Source organism: Mytilus edulis, chromosome 14 (genome assembly GCF_963676685.1).
Source record: "Mytilus edulis chromosome 14, xbMytEdul2.2, whole genome shotgun sequence".
NCBI lineage: Eukaryota > Metazoa > Mollusca > Bivalvia > Mytilida > Mytilidae > Mytilus > Mytilus edulis.
This window is the reverse complement of record NC_092357.1, coordinates 6,176,509-6,196,396: the sequence shown is the minus strand read 5'-3', so window position 1 is coordinate 6,196,396 and position 19,888 is coordinate 6,176,509. Positions and strand designations below refer to the sequence as shown.

The following is a 19,888-nucleotide window of genomic DNA, read 5'->3' as shown; positions in this document are numbered from 1 at the left end:
TATTTCAAATGTCTATACAACCTGACCCTATCTTATCAATCCAGCCACAATCATTCTCAAATACCCTTAAATATATTATGAAGTTCTGAATTAAATAGGCAGTCTTTCAGTACAACATGGAACTTAATAATATTTTGCCTTAGAAATATATTTTAAAAGATCAAAGAAAGAACAGGATGTTGTTAACTATTGGTTCAAGGTCCTCACTTCAACCGTAGTGCAACTTTATTCTTATTGTTGCACAAAAATATTTTGCTTTTTCGTTACTTAGTGGGTTCATTGATTTTTTGTACTTGTAACTTATTTTTGTGGATTGAGGAAAAGTTGTATATTTGTGATTTTGTGGTTGTGCCATTAAGTCTTCAAACATGTCTGTTGAAAATTTGTACTTTGATGGACACCTTATTAGTGGTTTTACATTCCCAGTATATCCCTGAAAACTGGTATCCACCAAATAATATGAAATGTGCAATACTGGTTATTTCCTAGTTGTTTTATAACTTTTTTAGCCCTTTGAGTCTCAAGTACATACATACGGTCCGTCTGTTGTCTGCTCTATGGTGGGGTTGTTGTCTCTTAGACACATTCCCCATTTCCATTCTCAATTTTATCCAATAAACACTTTTTCCCAGTACTGTACTTAATTGTACTACTTATAGGGTCTTGTGTGTAGATTTGATTATTGACTAGTTGAAAAAAAAGACTTGCTCTGTATGTCAAAGTAGGCTTTGAAAATCATTTGCCAATCTAGTCCTAAAATATGCCTTAAATATTTGCCACTGGACATTACACATCTTTCTTTCCCAGGATATAAGATTTTTTTTCAGTGTAACACATTGGAGTGCGCAAGACTACTAGTCTAACGACCAATATTCTGACATTTTGAAGTTAATATATTCCCTCCCTATGATAATCATACATGTTCCAATGTCTTTGAGTGACCTGAATGAGAGATATTATAATTAATTTGCCAGTTTGTCAACAGTGCAACTGTCAATTGACTATAAGTGTTAGTCATACATACATATATACTGTGTATTGTTATAAGTAAAATATAGATTATTAACAGCTGGTCTATATAGACACTAAATAGTTCATGGATTATATGGTGAAAACTTGTGGCTTTGAAAAGTCCATGTGTTTAAATGGTTTGTAGTTTTTGAAAGCATTCTTATTAGAGTTTGTGATTAAAAGGAAGATTCTCGTTTGAAGAGCTGCTGTTACAATACAGTGAGTACATGAAAATCTTCCGCTCTTTTTCAAGGTGGATTAAAACAAAAGTTTTAGTTTGATCAGAAAATGTGGATTAAGTCAGTTAATTTTGATTTGGTCAAACTATTATGTTTGAAAGACAGTTATGCTTGTTCCATTGTCAGGATTATTTTATAAGGACTTGATGAATAGTGCATATTATAAAATTTGAAATGGCTACTTATTATGTTTTACATTTGAGGAGATTTATACAATCACTCATCCAAGAAAACTGTAATAATGTGTAATTTCACCCACTTGATGATCTTTAAATAATTCTCTGGCTACTATTTCAAAAACTGTTATGAGGGGTTTATTTTTGTCAAGTGAGCTTCTTTAATCCACCATTCACAAATACTGGTAAACTAAGTTCTTTTCTTGTAAATATTGTCAATAGTATTTACTATTTAAGGTTAAATGAACAAATTTACTGTATGACCTCTTCTATATAATGGACTAGGAAATGAAATTTTATTTTAACATTCAGGCTAAGTTTTGGGAAAATCCAGTTGGTAAATAGAATTAATTTTACTACTTTATGATTCAAAAGTTTTCTTTGATGTAGGGACAAGTAAAAATGATTTCTTCAATAAATTTACCGTTTCGGCCATAGAATATGTATTGATATGTATAACTAAATGTAAACGAAAAAATCCAGAACATCATTTTAAGGGTCACTGAGGGGTAAATTGTTATGAGTTATTCAGGGGGTTAGGAATTTATGATACTATTCATTTCAAGGTAAAGTTAAATTCTCAATAAAATTTCATAATATTTTGTATAATAAGGATTTTTATTTCAAACAATTTATTTGAAGAGGTTAAAGATTGCATGGTTGGGTGATCATTAAAAATTTTAAGCATATCCTTTATGGAGCCTCATGTTAACTTATTTGTACCAATTATTTTATTTTGATTGTCCTTGATCTGAACATTGATAGTTCAATTATTTACAATTTACAAGTACATGAAAATAAATCATTTTCCTTGAAAAATAAATTGTGGCTTAATTCAGAAGTGGGATTTTTAAGTTTGACGACTGCTGTTTAGGATTTTTAAGTTTGATGTCTGCAATCTCAAGGTAAAATTAATTTGTACTCAATTTCATGTTTATTGTAATAAATTAGGTGTTTACCTTTTAAGTAAATAATTTATAAATAAATTAAGATAAATTGTAGGAGAGTCATGCGTTATCTATATATGCTATAACAGTTCTAGGTCAAGATTTGAATAATTTTAAATTTAGTAACACAAACAATTCCATTTTTTTTTTGGTTCAAATTTTAAAGCAGTAGCATTGGTAAATGTTTCAAAAAAATAAAAGCATGCAACAATTGAGGTGGGACATTTTGTAGTAGGAAATTAGAAATATTGATAACATATATATGAGGTTTTCACGTTTGAAAGGTTTTACATTAGTAATGTTTTGGTCCCTTTAAAGCTTGGTGTTCGGTGTGAGCCAACACTTTGTACCTTAATGACCTATAATGGTTTACTTTTTTAAATTGTTATTTGGATGGAGAGTTGTCTCATTGGCACTCATATCACATCTCCTTATATCTAAACACTTGACCTCTGTAAGACCCTGCCCCACTATCTGTCTAATGATCCCCCATGCAACCTGAGGATCCAGGATTTCTAAAAGTGGGAGAGGGAGCCACTGGCCCCCAAAGTAGACAAAATTTGTAGTGGGGGAGGGGGGGCCTCTGATAGAATTCATCTGCTGTCCCTCAGATGTCTTGTATAAGAGCTTTCATAAGTACAATTCTTGCCTACATTTTCATAAAATTTTATATCAGGTTGTATTAGTAATGTTTTAGACAAATTTGAAAATTAGTGCAGCGCCATTCAAAGAAGTTATACCCCTCAGAAATAGATATTATAAGGAAATTATTTATTTTGTTATTATCTCATGTCGTCATATTTTTTAGGGTTATATTCATGAAATGTTTTGAACAAATTATAAAAAAATTGAGTTATTGCCCTTGGACAAATAATAATTAATACATGTAAATAAATTGTGGTTTACATATAACCATTTGAGGTTAAATTCATAAAAATGAGTTATCCACAAACAATAATAAAATATCAGTAAGCACTATTTTGCTGCTATAATATACAATGGTACTGGATACCAATATATGTCAAGGAAAATGAGTAAATTGTTTAATGCTGTTGAAACAATTAAGAGATATGGTATCTAGAGTTAAAGCTAGTAGTCTGTTGTTATTTATGTATTATTGTCATTTTATTTATTTTCTTTTGTTACATCTTTTGACATCAGACTCGGACTTCTCTTGAACTGAATTTTAATGTGCGTATTGTTATTGTTTTACTTTTCTACATTGGCTAGAGGTATAGGGGGAGGGTTGAGATCTCATAAACATGTTTAACCCCGCCGCAATTTTGCGCCTGTCCCAAGTCAGGAGCCTCTGGCCTTTGTTAGTCTTGTATGATTTTAAATTTTAGTTTCTTGTGTATAATTCGGAGTTTAGTATGACGTCCATTATCACTGTACTATTATGCATATTTTAGGGGCCAGCTGAAGGACACCTACGGGTGCGGGAATTCTCGCTACATTGAAGACCCATTGGTTGCCTTCGGCTGTTGTTTGCTCTATGGTCGGGTGGTTGTCGCTTTGACATATTCACCATTTCCTTTCTCAATTTTATTAATTGAGAAGACAGCTATGGGTTGATTACATCGGTACAATGTTTATATATATCTAGAATGTTGTTTATGTACATCTATATTACTTAGGAATAATTATCACTGGGTAGAACCAGCAATGTGGGCTCACCAGGAAATCTACTGAAAATTGAGGGAAATTTGGAATTCATGTAAAGTTGTGGATGTTATACTTGATGTTTGGTTCTCCCAAAGTTTTATGGAAATTTCATTAGCTAAATGCAAAAAAATCTAATACTTTTGAAGTGAAATATTTTGAAATTAGTTTCTCAGATATTCCTGTACCTTTTATTGGAATTATATTTCTTAGTGATCTTGTTAAGTATGGCTAGTTTTAAATCACTTCAATGTTTAAAAAAAAAAACCTGAGGTGTATTCATTTTACAAAGTGTTATGGTTTCTAATGAGCAGATAATTTACGTTGACTTTATTGATTTTGACTGGATTATTTAGTAACAGATCCCAGAGGGTAAGACCCATTTTTTCAAGGCTAGAGGGAGGGGAGGGTTTTATTATGATCATGATTTGTTTTTTGATGTGGGTTACATAGGGTTTTATCATGATCATTATACATATAAAATAGGTGTGGGGTAGAGAAATTTATTGATATAGACATTTTGGCAATAGTGGGAGAGAAGGTATAATTCATTTAAAATTTATTGCTGGTAATTCTTATAGAGGGTGTAGTCAATCTTAACTAAATGATGTCCTTGTATTTGGAAACAATAATAGAATCTGGCGGTGTATATTTATATATTCAAAGTTTGTATTACTAATGATATTTGTACTTTGAAGGACTCTGCATACTTTTAACACTGAGATTATGAGTTCAAGGGACTCCATTGACTCTTGCCATCAGGTTTAAGTTTCTTGTTTGAAAACTAACCGAAAGTTAGACCACATCAACTTGAAATTAAAAAATATTAAGAAAACATTATCAACTTAACGTGATCTTTTTAAATTTATACTTAATTCGGGTTTTGACACAGATTTAAAAGTTTACCTATAGTACTCATAATGCAAGCTTGCATGTTTTCTCCTATCACATTTATTATTGGGACTTTTACAGTTATTAAAAAAATATTGGTATTAAGGTACACCCCTCATCTGCCTCAATTTTTTCTGTCTAATAATTAAGAAATATCTAAAGAACTGTCAGGTTCCATGTACTTTGCCAGGGTTTTGAAATTCTAAACTTACAAATATTTTAATAGACACCAGAGTTATTGCCTTTTGAAGCCAAGAATTTTTAATTATGATACTGAACATACATTTCTCACTTCAAAGTTACACAATTAGCCAATTAACTAATGTTAGAAAAAAAGCACCCAATTAATTCTAGCTAAACAGTTGGCATTTTTGGCAAGCAAGATAACGAAGAGCATGTTTTAATTAAGAATGTACTTGCCAATTAAAAGAAGCTACTTATCACAATTTATAATGGAAATATGCATTTAGCTGCACATATTGTGTCTATTTTTTGTACGATAAATAATTACAAAGAGAGGATTCCTTGCACCTAAGAAATCTTTGTTATTAGATAATGAAAAATGTCTTTAAAACCTTTAATGATTAATATATTTTTAGATAATAAATTGCCTATTAAAAGTAATCTTGCTATCATGAAGTAAAACTCACATTGTATCGAACTATCTTTTAGGACTTTTTGTTCTTTGATTTAATTTATTGCATATAATGTCCATGCATTATTATTGTGTTATATTTGTGAATATTTTGAATGGATACCATATGGTTGATTGTGTAATGATGCAGGGGCTATTATAACATCACTAATAAAATCAATTAGTAAAAATTGAAAAGATATCAAAAGTAAAACATTTGGATCTATAAATGTGTTTTCTTGATTTGCATGAACATTACATTTTCTGGTTCCATTTATTAAATATTTTCCATACTGAGCATTCTATGCCAGACTAAGATATGGCCTTCTTTTGCTTCTATCACAACAAACTGCAATTCTGAAATCTTTAATGAATTTTTGCTAAATTTGAGTCTGTACATTGGTTATTCTAGAGACTATATGTGCTTTTAAACTTTAAAAGATTTTAAACATTTAGAGACACTGTTGTCTGTTAAATGCAGATAAAGTTTGGGACTGTCATCTGCTTGTATAGCAGGTGCCCCTATTTATTCTCATAAAAATAAGTTTACAACCTACGATAAGTGATAATAGCTGAGAAAATTTAGTAGAGAAATAACCTCAAAAATTATATTGGTTTGACCTAAGAGATATAAACACAAAAAAATATATTGGTGTGACCTAAGAGATATAACCAACCAACAAAAAATTATATTGGTGTGACCTAACTAGATCGCATTTAAAAGAGATGTTAAAAATGTACTTCAAGATTTCCGCTTACCGTAGAAATAATCATCTTCAAGTTCAATATGTGGTAAAACTATTCAAGGATTTAATCTTATAACATGCACATTCATACTTCAGTACCTATCACAGGTATAACAAATACTTAAATTTTTCCCAGTAGTAAAAATAAAAAATAAATTGAATATTTTAACAGTAAAAATCTCATTTGAAATAGTATTACACTGTATCGGAATTCAAATTGGTAATTTAGGTTACTTGCCAACTTTTACTAGGTAAGAAATATTTCAGAACATGGTTTTCAAATCAAATTTCTTAAGAATTGATACATATGAAATTGTATACAACATTGTGAGAGTTTATTACTGAACAGAATTGTGAAAATATTTTGGGGGAATTTTGTACTTAAAGAAGTAAGTAAGATAAAAACAAATCATTCAGAACTTGTAAAAACTGTTGAAGATTTTGTAATAATGATATTTAACAGACACGTTGCTGTTGTTGTAGATTGTATTTGTATTTCTAGATGTTAATGTGGGTTTGTTTATACCCCACCTATGATTGTAGTTATAAAGTAGTTTCCCATGAAGTTGTGGTAACATCATCAGACAACTTGTAAGAGCATAACTTACTTTTGACAAGTTCATTGCAACTTATGTGATAATGCAAGTTGGTCAATCACGAAAAAGTCATCTATTCTGATATCAGGCTTTGAGTTAGCTAGTATACATCAGGGGCGGATCCAGCCATTTAAAAAAAGGGGGTTCCCAACCCAGAGTAAAGGGGGGTTCCAGCTATATGTTCCCATTCAAATGCATTAATCGGCCAAAAAAAAGGGGGGTTCCAACCCCTGAACTCAACCCCCCCCACCCCTTTGCATCCGCCAATATACATTATTCTTATTTAGATTTTATTTAGAATGTGTTGAAAGTTTTAAAAAATACTATGAATCCATTGATTGAAAAGTTGATACCAATTTTTGTGGATTGAGGATCATGCATATTTGTTCTTGTTGTTTTACTAAAGTCTACATACAAGACTATATGATATTTATGGTGAATATTTAAATTCATGGTTTGTGATACCTTCAAAGTCGGTGAAAATTGGTACCCAACAAAAATTCATGACACCATAAAATTATTGTGTTGTATTAAAATTGTAAAATTTATTCTTTTTTCTTTTTCAGCCCACACTCACCAGAAACTTTGAATCAGTTACGCCAGCAACTTCATGTAGCTCATAACATGTCTTCCAGTTCAGGGGGCGCTCTAAGTCCTGGGCCCCACTCTATGACAGGTCAGAGTTCACCTAGTGTCTACTTTGGTTTGTCCAGAAGAGGAAGTCTAACCTCACTAGCAGGTAAGGTCAAATGGATTATGGGGAAATAAAATCAGATTTTGATCTGTTTTTAAAAGTGCTATTTGATACTAAGAAGTGACAAAATCTTATATTTGGATAATATTTTGATGGAAATTCGAATGATAAGCTCAGCAAAACCAACACTTTCTTTTGAATTTGTGGAAATTCTGCATTGAATTTGTGATGGCTGTTTTACTTATTCTTGCCATCATAAACTTTTACGATGTGAATTGTCAAATTGGAAAAATCAATGTTGCATAATTATATATATGGCTGTGCGAAATTATAAAAAGGAATATTTAGACCTGAATTAACAAATCAGCTATTGCCATTATCATATTTTTATTTTTTACTTTATTTTCAGACAACAATGATGCAGTACATGCCACTCCAAAGTTTGTAAAGAATACATCCAAATATTGGTACATGCCAAATATAACCAGGGAAGAAGGTAACTATTACAATCTTAGTTATCCCCCTTACATCTAAATATTAGTACATGCCAAATATAACAAGGGATGAAGGTAACTATTACAATCTTAAAGTTATCCCCCTTACATTCAAATATTGGTACATGCCAAAGATAACCAGGGAAGAAGGTACTTAAACTATTGCATAACTTTAAAATTATCTCCCCTTAAATTAAAATGTTGGTAAATGCCAAATGCAACCAGGGGACCGAAGATGCAAGGGTTGTATAGCCAATCAAGGTAGTAAAACACTTCCATTTGTTTGCAACCAGGGAAGAAACTAACTATTACAGTCTTCTAAATGTATCTCCCTTACATCAAAATATTGATACATTGCAAATATAACCAGGAAACAAGTTCGATATTTCAATCTCCCCTTCACATTAAATAAGAAGATACTAGCATTGTAGTCTTGATAATGTTGTCATTACAAGTCCTTTTATTCTTGCATACTGCAGAATGATAAATTGACCCGCCCCTACTTTATACTAAAAAGACATTGAGTTAAGTCTCTTTGGTATTATTCCTACACATTTCAAAAGTATAAGGAAGCCTGGAACTAGCAAGATTTATCTTTTTCATAATTTAAGGGACGACATCAAAAGTTCAATGTAGGATAAAAAAAACTTAATTCACATAGTTTTTTCACTGACCCCCTCATTCCCCTCTTTACTTAGTTTGGGAAAAATTGATTTACCAATAGGGATATATGTAAAATCGATTTTAGATATACAAAACTTGTAGAATTTTAACCCCACCCCACCCCCAAACTATTTGATTTAAGTATTTTATCCTACATCGATCTTTTGATGTTGTCCCTAAGATACAAAGTTTTCTTGTGATTGGTGAAATCAATGATTATCAAAAAATCTGCTTTAGCTGTCCCTTATGTAAGTGTAAGTCATTAGTATAATTACTCTGTAAGATTCTCTACAGAAGTACTTTGCCAGTCCTTATTATAAGTACTTGTAACTATTCATTATGATATCAAAGTGACACAATGATACTGAGATACTTGTTACACTTCAGAAGGACATTATCATCTCATTGCCTTTTGACTGCATAGCATATGATTATTCCATCCATAACATTTGATGAGATTATAATCACAAAAACTTGTGTTATTGTGATCTAAAGACTAAAGATTAAATTTTTTAGTTTCTCTTTTGACTTTCGCATCTGGTTTACTTTTGAAAAATGTAAATGGTACTTTAACCCATATAATGGGAATTTATGCATTAGTAAAGGCTTGAGGATGTTCACTTTGTCACCTTTGTAAGAGGGTTGTCTCATTGACTATCATACATCATTCTTTATCTCCCTATATTTTATTTATAGTGTAGATAATACTTTCAATGCTAAGAGATAGCCAGCAATATATATAAAGTAAGAGAGGTGAAAGATACAAAAAGGACATTCAAATTCATAAGTTGAAAAACAATCGTAAAATGCCATGGCGGAAAAAAAGAAAAAAGACAAACAAACAACAGTACACAAAATACAACATAGTAAACAAAAGACAGAGCAACATGAACCCCACCATCTAAGTTAAAGACAAGTTGAAATCTCAATCAGTGACCCTTATGATTTATCATTATTTTTCTATTTCAGCCATTCAGATGTTGAAAGACAAATCGCCTGGTACATTTGTTGTAAGGGACAGTAACTCTTTCCCCGGAGCCTTTGGTCTTGCCTTAAAAGTAGCTACGATACCTGCCGGTGTCCAGACAAAATCATCAGGTGATCCAGCCGCAGATTTAGTTCGTCACTTCCTCATTGAACCAACGCCAAAAGGTGTTCGGTTACGTGGTTGTAGTAATGAACCTGTGTTCGGTAAGTCTCATTTGTCTTGACTTTCTTTATATCATTCTGCGATTATGCATTATGCAAAAAGTTATGTTTAAAATGTTATGAAAAGAAAGTAAAGTTTTGGGAAAAATGCTTCATAAAAACCATTTTTGGCTTATATGGATAATAAAAATGTCTGAATAATAAGAAATTTGTAATATCATTGTGACAAACAGTATATTTGATTAAGGAAGCTATTAGAAGACAGGGTATGAATATGTTAATGTTGGTTATCAAAATTATGGTAATAATACTTCATTAGATTGATATTTTCTAGAAGTTTGAATGTCCAGTGAAAAAAAATGATTTAATCTATATTTTGCATTGTATACAATACATATGTTACCTATATATATATACGAGTCTAAATGGAAAACTACGTTCAAACCTATGATTACGTTGGATAAAAACCGCAATTTTTATATGTGTGCATGAACAACAAATTTCGTTGTAGAAGGGTCTAAAACCAGCACAAACAACATTTTCCAAAAGACCAAAAAAGTGAAAAAGTATATTTAAACAAAACGCATTTGACTAACAGGTCGAACAACTGATGTTCTTTAACCCTGCTGAGTGCCATTGGCGATTGCCAAATAAAATTGATCACAAGATGTAACAAAATGGATCTTAATATAAATTTAATACTAAACAGAAAAAAAAAATTTTAACTTGTGGCCACGATGTTATGCCACAAACATACGGTGTCAATATTTTTTTAGTACACCAGATCCGGATTTCGACAATAAATGTCTCTTCAGTGATGTTAGGAATCGAAACGGTATTTGGAAGGCCATATAAAAAATACCCTCATTTTTAGATAGACTCTTGAATTATATATATATATACTCTAGACCACATTCTCATTTATATATTTTCCATTTACAGGTAGCTTAGCTTCACTTGTTTACCAACACTCAATAACTCCATTAGCTCTGCCATGTAAACTGGTACTACCAGAAGTTGGTAAGTATACTCTAAACCACACATACATGATTGGACTGTTCATCATACTTAAGGTCAAAAAGGGGAGATAACTTAGAATGAAAAGGGTTTATTAATGAAAAGTAATTCAAAATGCATTTGATCTTTGATACTATGTCCTGAGGTTCCTCATGTATAATAGTCAAACAAAAATTCAAAATGTATATCCATGAAAAGGGGAGACAATTTTGAGCAGACAAATAAACTAAAATTAGTATTAGGGCAGTATGGCTTTTTAATGTCTATTTTCTGAAATAGTTATATACAACCGAAGTTTTGGAAGATCTATAAATTTATAAAATGGATAAATAGCAGTTGTTGTTGATAAAAGTATGTAATTAGAATACGGGTGTGCTTAATCATTACTGAATTGAGAAAAAAGTTATTTCTGAATCCTTGAGAATCTACCAAATTTAGTTTTTTCTTCAATGTAAATTCAAATAGACAATGATTTTAACAATGCACATTTTAATCAACAGTTTTACCAAGATTTGTCCCCCATGTTCCAGTTTATGAAGGTGAAAAGTCAATACAATCCCTCTCATATGCATGGCATATGCATTCTATCAAGCATTCAATTTATGCAAGCGGAGAAAATAAGCATGTCTCTCTTAACCCTTTCACCGATTGCTGCCCAGACAGAAGCTACTCTGAGACGATGGCTTCCCTGGCTTCTATTACTCAAGTGGGAGATCTTCATAATAAATGTCAATAAAATCTTGTTTGTAGTTATTTGTGTATTTATTTCATTCACTAACACCATGTTCACAGTTTTATTCATGTTTTAATATTTTTTTCTTCTTAAAATATTCAAATTTTCAAATTTTCGGCATTTTCTAGGTGAAATTCTCAAAATTCTGCTCTTTGACCCCAAATCGTAATTTTTTAACCCAAAACGGCAAAATTTTGAAAAATTTTATGAGGCTGTACAAATTCCTCACACTGAACGATGTCCATTCCAAGTGTTTTGTACTTAAAACGACATTTTATGTCAAAAAAGTATACTAATTTGGCTTCAATTCTTCCATATTCTTTCAAAAAAAATGTTCCCTCATTTCAAATTCTCGTAAATTCCGTAAATTTCCTCTGATTTTGACACGGTTTTCAACAAACGGAAGCGCAGTGTTTACACTTTCATCCGGGTATTCATCAAAGAAAGATAACTCATGTTTGCACTGTTTTAAGCGGGAAACATAAAAGAGGTATTCCGATCCCGGTAAAACGGGACTCATCGTCAGCTGTCTGAAGCGTGAATCCCGGTAAACCGGGACTCATCGGCGAAAGGGTTAATAGAAATCAACTTCCTCAGGAACTTCTACTTTTACAATATTTAGTTTTGTGCACATTAAGGGAACATTTTATTTTAGTTCTGTAATGATAAGCATGAAAATTGGAAATTTTTTTCCTCTGAAAAGACATTACTTTTTTTTTTTTGAGTTACTTCTCTTTCAATACTTTTATATTGTCCCAGATTTGAATATATATTTATCCTCGCATTCTGTATTCCAGCTGTAGAATTTTAAGCTTTTTTCTGCAACCTGAAATGCATACAGTAGTTTACATATATATAAGTGTTTGAACAGTTTTGACAACAAATATATTATGGAAAATTAAAATATAACAATGTCTATACCAATCGTGCAAGACCCTCATCAGTGGTCAAGATTGTAAAACACTCCTTTAGTAGAAGTAGGAGGGCTATAGTCTTTAAGAAGGGAGACAACTATGCATTTCTTAACAAGCAAGATATTGGAATTAGGGAGATATATACTACTTTACCTGTCCTTTGTTTTAAAGTTCGTCACATTAAATTTGGAATTCATTTTTCTTAAGAACTTCATAGCTTTCAGAAATTTTGTATCAAGTTTCAAGTGAACATGCTATACCCTGTGATGCCTAATTCATGTCTGTTGTTCAATAGCTTCCTTTAAGATGAAGAAAACATTTAGCTTTGGCATAAATAAGTTAGGAATATCTCAAAATACATGCAAATAAGAGGGTTTAACAAGCAGAATAACAGTTGGTTATAGTCAAACAGTATTATATGCTATGGGACAAAAACTCATACATTGTGAACATTATTCATATAGCCTACGGTTCAAAGCAACTTCATGTATACTTAACTGCTTCAATTGATAACAAACACACTCATATCAGAAACCTTGCTCTGCTCAAGAAGGAACATAAAACAAAGATATCGGAAACCTTAAAGTATTTTGTGTGGTAATTTAAAACTAAATAGAAACATTTGGGCTAGATAATTGTAAAATGAATTATTTCTTTGTTTGTACTTCTATGTTTCGTACACTTGTGATCAGTTAGAAATATATAAGACCCATTGGTGGCCTTTGGCTGTTGTCTGCTCTATGGTCGGGTTGTTGTCCCTTTGACACATTCCCCATTTCCTTTCTCAATTTTATTCATTGGTATTTTTGTTGTTACAGATCAAGCCATGGAGAGCAGTATGGACATGTCACACACATCAGAACTACCATCCTCTGCTGCAGCTCTCCTAGCACAGGGAGCAGGTATGTTGGTCATGTCTCACTTATGACAAAAAGTCACAACTTTCTTAGAAGTGTCACTCTAGCGTGCTGCTTTCAGCATTATTGTAATTCTTATATGAATTAAAGAAATTATTTAACTGTATTGTGTTAAAAACTTCATTGTTTGATTCGACTGTAGCAAATAAAGTTTTCAAGTAACACATTAGGATCAAGTTTTAAAGTCCAATCAAACTTGAATCTTAGTTGACATTTTCCCAATGATATGATTTATCTTATTTCGATGCCAAATTAGAGTCTTGATCTCAATTATACAGTCAACTGAACATAGCAAGTGATAGTGCAAGTTGGGCATCCATGTTCTATGGACACATTCTTGTTTATATTGAATTATTTAAAGAGCAACTTGAAACAATTTCTAAACATACAATATTTTTTTCTATTTTCAGCTTGCAATGTGTTATACATTAACTCAATAGACACAGAGTCATTAACAGGCCCACAAGCTGTAGCCAGGGCATTAAAATTGACCTCTGAAATGGGCCCACCACCAACATCAACGGTGGTCCACTTTAAAGTTTCTAACCAGGGTATCACATTAACAGACAACCAACGAAAGTAAGTTACCTAAATATATGGACTTTAGTTTGTTATTGAATTAAAGTAAATTGAAGAAAAAATTTTAATCACTATCATTTTTCTGACAATCTCCTTTTTTCAACACTCAATTGTAGATGTTCTGTATGTGTAATATGAATTCAAGCTTCCATGTGGTGTCTAATTATAGTACTTTAGATTCAGAAATGATTGTGAGGTATTTATCATTGCGAAGTATGTAACTATTTGAGTCGCAATAATACAGTTATATAAATTTTGAGTTTTTAGAAAGTGAATAAACCCAAAAATTATGCACCATCAAAGTAGACATGTTCTCACTAACCATGCATTTTAATGTTCATAGTAATTTAGATATGATAAAAGCACTAAGATTGAATGACAATATTGATATTAGTTTTTAAAACATGTTATTTTTCCACAGATTATTCTTTAGAAGACATTACCCTGTGTCAGCTGTAACATACTGTGGGATGGATCCAGAAGGAAGGAAGTAAGTTAAAGGGAGATAATCCAATTTAATCATACACCATACACCATACTCCATAATTGGGGAGGGCAAAAGATACCAGAGGGACAGTCAAACTATTAAATCGAAAATAAACTGACAACGCCATGGCTAAAAAATAAAAAGACAAACAGACAAACAATAGTACATACGACACAACATAGAAAACTAAAGACTAAGCAGCACGAACCCCACCAAAAACGGGGGGGGGGGGGGGGGGGGGATCTTAGGATCTTAGGTGCTCCGGAAGGGTAAGCAGATCCTGCTCCACATGTGACACACATCGTGTTGCTTATGTTCATTCCTTGTGTACCATACATTATTACTCATGCACCATAAATATGATACATGTAACTGTACAATAAAATGTCATCCCCTAATTTTATATTGGTTGATGAGATTGTTTACATCCACATCATTTGGGACTCTTCAACAGATAGTGGTCTCCAACCAAACCAAATCTTCTTATTAAATACTGTAAAACTACAAATTTTCACAGGCAATTTATTTTCAAACAAAGGAAAAATAATGCAAATATAAATCTTCCGATTTGTAACCCGTGAATTTTAATCGCTACAAAATGGGTTACTAAGGGCTAAACACGAAAAATAAGATTGTATTTGACTTAATTTTTTTTTCTTTCCTTTAGATGGAAGAGAGATGCAGATATAGCAGGAGTTCAACTAGAAAGCAGGGTATTTGGATTTGTTGCTAGGAAACATAGCGGTGCCTCAGACAATGCATGTCATCTGTTTGCTGAACTTGACCCTGAACAACCAGCTTCAGCCATAGTCAACTTTGTTACAAAAATTATGATTGGTCAAAGCAGCAAGAAATGAGGGAAATGTGATAATTATTTGTTTTTCATATATATTGGCATTCTCCAGCTACAAATATGTGTAAAGAAATATTGGAAAAGCGACGTATATAATTTGTTTGTTTTTATAAATGTTTTCATTTATTTCAACTCTCATGTTGGTAAAAATACAGAACTTTGTCACAGATGACAAAACCAAATGACCGTTTAAAAGATCTAATTTTAGAATTAACGAGATTAGTTATCTGATGAGAATAACGAGGGTAATTAACTTCATCAAGTACATGTTGTAACACCAGGTTTGAGTTGAACGGCCTTGACATTCATTGCTGCAAGCGGCCATATTGAAAATGGAATTTTTTTAATGCTTTAGTATATATTTACAACTCTGATGAGCTTTATGTTGTTAATGATATATAAATGTTTGTTTATTTTTTATTGTTTACATATATCATGTTATGTTTGTGTGTATAAACAAGAGCGATTGGTGTCATTTTGTAGAAATTAGTTTATTCATGTGAACCTATAAAGTTTTAATAAAAAATTATAAAGAAAACAATTTAGGGGGGATTTGAAGGGATACACACGGTTATACCTTGAAAGAAAAGGTCAAAGGTTAACAAAAGGGTTCAATCCCATGAACCCTAAAAATATAAGATCAAGGTCCCTGAAAAGGGATTTTTGTGTCACCATATTCCTTCTTGTCTGATGTTTAAATAATGGGGAGAAAATTTACATGTGCCTTTTGAGATAAATCGAATGGCAATGAATATTTTATCTTTTTTTTAATTAGCATAAAAAATATGAATATGCAAATTAAATATATTTATTATATATAATTATTACATGTGTGGATGTAGATGTTCATTTGTTTTAATTATTCATTATTATATATGTGTATAAGAAATTCTATATTTATGAAAAAAGTTCATTTGATATAGCTGACTTTGTATAGACTTTGTTTAGTGCAGTGTTTAGTATTTATAAAGCTGACTTTTTAGCACTGAGATATATGCAAATAAGGGAGTGCCCCTTAGAACATTTAAAAAAAGCTTGCTGTTTATATATGATTTCTGTTGTATGATTGAGTTTACTTTCGTGAGGAAGGAATTTATTCCTCGTATTGATTTGAGTTTATTCAACTCTGTTTTCGCTAAAAGTTTTGACCCTTTCCCGCTTTCGTTATTTAGTTATTGTGCTGAGTGGAAGGTTCAAAAGTTCAAAATGTTTTTGTTGTTGACAAACATTTAAGTGTATGTACACTTATAGATCTACATGTTTAGTTAAATGTGATACCAAATTTTTAGATATTTCCGACATATTTTATTTTTATCCTCTTCATGCCATGTATCTCGTATCGCCTCTGCTTTAATATACCATTTACGGGTTTTATACGCATTTCACTGTCAGTCATCTCATACAAGTCTTGCCTTTAGTTACGTAGGAGAAAAAAATAGTTGTATTTTATGTGTTTTGTTGAGATGTCTAAGTCTTGTTTAGAATGATCATCATTTTTTGACACAGAAAAAAATATATAGATCTCAAAATAGAAGAAAGTATATCTTTTTTCAGTCCTATGTGACAATGAATTGAATAAATAAAGAGTCCTTTGTGACAATGAATTAAACAATTTTAGTGAAGGATGAGTGAAAGACTAAAGGTCATCAATTTTAAAGCTAATTGAATTATAAATTAATCAAATTTAAGATATTTATATAAAACTTAAAATGAATCTCTTGTAATATTCAGACCTTCAAATGATTTTGAATTTCAAAGTTAATTTTTACAGTTAAAAGAGAAAGTAAAGGTAATTAAATTCCATAACCAATTTCTAATTCCTTCTTTAGTTAGAAATGAAAAACTACTCATTGCCTGTTTCATATTTTTGTATGAATTTTATATAATTGTAAGCTTGCTTGCTTTTGGTGCAATTTAGTTGAAAACAAAAATGTACATAATCTCAATATTTGTTTTGGTAAAACATGTATTTCATTGTAAAATTGTATCTATAGTTACCATGGTTACGATAAAGGTTGTCGTTTGTCTGCAAAATTTTCTAACATACATTTGACATTAAGTATATATATAATGTGTATAGTGCTATAATGTTTTATGTACATGCTATATGTAAAGTCCAAAACCATAGATCTGGCTGAAATAGGGGGTCAGAGAAGGGAAGTTGTTAGAACTATTTAAATAATTGATTGTTCTATATATTTTAATCTGTAGATTACAAATATACTAATTTTATATGCAAATTTCAATGTTACAGCAATAGCATTGCCCTTTTTATGGCCCCTTGTTTGATGTACAGGTATAAAATGCTTTTGTTTTTGTATAGACTGGAGTTTATTTTGTCTTTATTTAAAGCAAGAGATTTGAAAAAGAATTACCTCAAAAATAGTTTAAATTTTCTATTGTAACAAATTCCCCAGTCTGGACATTAGTAATCTCCCTTAATTGACAAAGTTACCTCCCTTTTGTGAATACTTTGAGTCACCGGTTGATAGATTATGACATTTCTACAAATTAAATCAAGTATATTCCCTTTTCTAAAAAGGAACCTTATTCCTTATAAATTAAACATTTATTTTCTTTTTCTTTTTAAGTTTTTGACTTAAAACAAAACCTTGGAAGAGGTCTTTTTTCAAATTTGATATAAAACATAAAAACATAAAAAATAAATTGTGATATTTTGTCATAATTTATTTTTTAGTCAAAAAAGGTATTTTTTAACCACCTATACTAAAGGGATTAACTATGAATGTCTACCTTTGATCATGTTAATTGAAGTGGCCACAGTAGACAGGTAAGAATTGAAATGGTCAGAGTAGACAGGTTTATTAAGAAAACAAACCTTGAAATGTCTCCTATCAACCAGGTGAGTTGAATTATTAACAGAGTAGACAGGATTGTATAGAAAACAGTAAACCCCATGCAAACTCATTTTTTAGCTTTGATTTTATATTGTGAAGAATAAAACAGTAGGAATGTTACAATAAACAAGTTATATGTGGTTATATAAAGAAGAATAAAGTCCATATTTATGAATTATTTGTTATTTTTATATGGCCATAGATTTGTTAGAAAAATGACTGAATTCTCACTGTGTTGAAGACCCATTGGTGGTCTTGGGCTGTTTTCTGCTCTTTGATTGGATTGTTTTCTCCTTGTTACATTCCATTTCCATTCTCCGTTTATGAAATTCACAAAATTAATAGGACAAAACATAATAATTAATTAGTTTTCGATTGTTTGAATATATATAATAGAAAATTCTTGAAAAAAGTCTTCTTGGTAAGAAAAAGATATGCAGTTTATGATGTTTTTCATGAGGGGCTTCAAATGAAGTTTCTTCAAACTTCAATTGCACAAACAATATGTTTCTTCTGTTTAAAAGTTGTAGTTCAAATACAGCACAGAATGATTAAAAACATTTTTTCAGCAAGATTAGACATACATGTATTATCTGAAAACAAATTGTGACTATTTGTCCTATGCCTTCATAAGATTTTGTTTATATATATATATATATCATAACAAAGTGTATGGGGTATACAGGATTAGCCTGTTGATTCAACTGGAAATCACCGAAAAACCTCCAAAATGATTTGATTTTCTAAGATTATTTCATTCTTGTAGTTTATTGAATTTTAATTCTTGCCTTTAGTGACATAGGATAAACAAGAATGGACACATATTACATGGATGCCTCACTTGCACTATCATTTTCTATGTTCAGTTGACCGTGGTCAAAACTCTTAATTTGGTATAAAAATTAGAAAGATCATATCATAAGGAACATGTGTACTTAGTTTCAAGTTAATTGGACTTCAACTTCATCAAAAACTACCTTGACCAAAAACTCTAACCTGAAGCTGGACAGATAGACGGACTTATGGAAGGACAAACAGACGAACGGACGCACGGACCAGAAAACATAATTCCCCTCTACTATCATAGGTTGTTCTATGAGTATTTTGTTTGAGATGTATGAGTCGTATTTTGTTTGAGATGTATGAGTCGTATTTTGTATGAGATGTATGAGTCGTATTTTGTTTGAGATGTATGAGTTGTATTTTGAACACACTAGTGTGTAGTATTTTCTGACAAGGTATGTATTGATTGTCTTTGGGTAGTGACCTATTATATACTCCTATATTAACATTTTGGAGAATATGGGTTCAATTTCTGGATGGTTTGACCTTAAGACAAATGGGTATGTGCTGCTTCTCTTTTGAGTACAAGCTGGTCAGCTTTAAGCAGAACAATTTTTGCATACTAGATAGGATCACATACCTTTTGATAAAATTTCTAAAAGGATCAGATGATACCATGGGTGCAAAGAAACCCATACATTGAATAAAAACCAACAAAACCATTGCTAAAAGAAACAAGAGTGCACACACTGAAATATTTAGCCTAATTAAGTACAACTACAACAAAAACTTGACATGATCCAAGAAAATGAGGTCAAGGTTAGATAAAACAAACTGAAAATACA

The 19,888-nt window shown here is 31.2% G+C and overlaps 1 protein-coding gene across 1 annotated transcript in view; it reads left to right on the top strand.

Annotated features, from left to right (window-relative positions):
• Nucleotides 1-18,435, top strand: part of LOC139503588 (tensin-3-like) — a gene marked incomplete in the record, with an annotated part of 200,094 nt that extends 181,659 nt beyond the window's left edge. The window contains 9 exon segments of the mRNA XM_071293389.1: nucleotides 7,469-7,641; nucleotides 8,006-8,092; nucleotides 9,723-9,944; nucleotides 10,845-10,922; nucleotides 11,420-11,458; nucleotides 13,385-13,468; nucleotides 13,894-14,062; nucleotides 14,484-14,552; nucleotides 15,217-18,435. Of these exon segments, the coding sequence (XP_071149490.1) occupies nucleotides 7,469-7,641; nucleotides 8,006-8,092; nucleotides 9,723-9,944; nucleotides 10,845-10,922; nucleotides 11,420-11,458; nucleotides 13,385-13,468; nucleotides 13,894-14,062; nucleotides 14,484-14,552; nucleotides 15,217-15,406 (1,111 nt within the window).
• Between the last annotated feature and the right edge of the window lie 1,453 nt (nucleotides 18,436-19,888).